Raw genomic sequence first — 2,178 nt, forward strand, 5'->3', positions numbered from 1 at the left:
TACAGTTTCTATATTTGCACCATCCAGTGACAGCCACCGTTAACATTACATAAATATTTTTTCAATATATAAAATGAACAGAAAGGTTAGTTTTTTTTTTACAAAACTAGAATCCTATGGAATCCTACCATACATCAATACGTACTGCTTGATAAATTGCCTTTTCCATTTAGTAATATCTTATAAGCATTTTCCATTAGATGTAAACATTCTTTGAGAACAAGAGTTTTTAGTTTCTATTATCACAAATTTCAATCGTAATCCAAGGTATAGAGAATACCATAATTAACCCTCATGTGCATGTAACTCTCACTTAACTGTAAAATTATTAACATTTTTCAATCTTTGAATATAATTTTTAATGGCTCATATTCTAACACACAGATGTAGCATTGTTAATTTAACCAATTCTGTTGTTGAACATTTGTGTTGTTTCTCATTATTGTAAATAACACTGCAAAGCTCTTTCTGAATAAGCCTTTGTGCAAATATAAGATTACTTCCTCAGGATAAATTCCTGAAAATAAAATTATTTGATTAAAGATGATGAACATTTCAAGGCTTTTGAAACATGTTCCCAAAATGCATACTAGAAAGTTTGTATTAATTTACCTTACTTCCTCCCAATAACTGTTTCTGAGTGCTGTTTCACCACATTCTCAAATAACTAAATATTAATCTTTAAACATGTATTTGCCTGTTGGACAGGCTGATTGACATGCTGTTATCTCTCTCTACAATCACCAAACCCCATCCTTCAAATTAGCTACAGAGAGACTGCCTCTCATATCAGTCAGAATTTACTCGGAGCAAAACATCAAAATAAGACTAGAGAACAAACATCATTGTTTGTTCCACATATTTTTCCTATCAAAAAATACACCCTGCCTGGGACTTCCCTGGTGGCGCAGTGGTTAAGAATCTGCCTGCCAATGCGGGGAACACGTGTTCGAGCCCTGGTCCGGGAGGATCCCACATTGCAGCGGAGCAACTAAGCCCGTGCGCCACGACTACTGAGCCTGTGCTCTAGAGCCCACGAGCCACAACTGCTGAGCCCGTGTGCCACAACTACAGAAGCCTGCGCGCCCTAGAGCCCGTGCTCCACAACGAGAAGCCACCGCAATGAGAAGCCCGCGCACCGCAATGAAGAGTAGCCCCCGCTCCCCGCAACTAGAGAAAGCCCGCGTGCAGCAACAACGACCCAACGCAGCCAAAATTAATTAAATAAATAAATATATATGTTTAAAAAAAAAAAATACACCCTGCCTTTCCGCGGCCGTGAGCCCTCGGAGGAGGCCAGTCGGCCGCAGCCGTGGCACCCAGCCGGAATGGCATGATCCTGAAGCTCCACTCCCACAAGGACTGGCAGGGGCGCGTGGCCACGTGGTTCAACCAGCCGACAGGCAAAATCCGCAGACGCAAGGGCGGGCAGGCCAAGGCGCGCCTCATCGCCCCGCGCCCCGCGTCTGGCCTCCTCCAGCCGGTGGTGAGATGCCCCACGGTCAGGTACCACACCAAGGTGGGCGCCGGCAGGGGCTTCAGCCTGGAGGAGCTGAGGGTGGCTGGCATCCACAAGAAGGTGGCCCGGACCATTGGGATCTCAGTGGGCCCGAGGCAGCGGAACAAGTGCACGGAGTCCCTGCCGGCCAACGTGCAGCGGCGCAAGGAGTACCGCTCCGAGCTCATCCTCTTCCCCAGGAAGCCCTCGGCCCCCAAGAAGGGAGACAGCACTGCTGAAGAACTCAAACTGGCCACCCAGCTGACAGGACCAGTCATGCCCATACGAACCGTCTACAAGAAGGAGAAAGCCAGAGTCATCACGGAGGAGGAGAAGAACTTCAAGGTGGCCGCCAGTCTCCGCATGGCCTGCGCCATCGCCTGGCTCTTTGGCATCCCGGCAAAAAGGGCCAAGGAAGCTGCAGAACAGGATGTTGAAAAGAAAAAATAAAGTGCTGTTGGCAAATTGTGATTTAAAAAACAAAAAACACCCTACTTATCCCATATATGTTGTCCTGGTGCCTAACATTTGTACCCACTTAGAAAGGCAGGAATTCCTTATTTTGCAAGCAATGGAGGACAGATGATGGTCCTGGCAAAAGTGGCACCAGCCACCTGTCTGGGACTAGACCAAAGCTAACACTGGCTAACACTGTGCCCAGACTTGCATGTGCCTTCCTG

At 46.9% G+C, this 2,178-nt stretch overlaps 1 protein-coding gene across 1 annotated transcript; it reads left to right on the forward strand.

Moving 5' to 3' along the window:
• Positions 1-1,318: 1,318 nt before the first annotated feature.
• On the forward strand, positions 1,319-1,975 carry LOC133092258 (large ribosomal subunit protein eL13-like). Its single transcript, XM_061191505.1, has one exon. The coding sequence runs from the start codon at positions 1,334-1,336 to the stop codon at positions 1,946-1,948; it is 615 nt and encodes a 204-aa protein (XP_061047488.1). The 5' UTR covers positions 1,319-1,333; the 3' UTR covers positions 1,949-1,975.
• The last annotated feature ends 203 nt before the right edge of the window (positions 1,976-2,178 follow it).

Source organism: Eubalaena glacialis, chromosome 5, assembly GCF_028564815.1.
Source record: "Eubalaena glacialis isolate mEubGla1 chromosome 5, mEubGla1.1.hap2.+ XY, whole genome shotgun sequence".
Lineage (NCBI taxonomy): Eukaryota > Metazoa > Chordata > Mammalia > Artiodactyla > Balaenidae > Eubalaena > Eubalaena glacialis.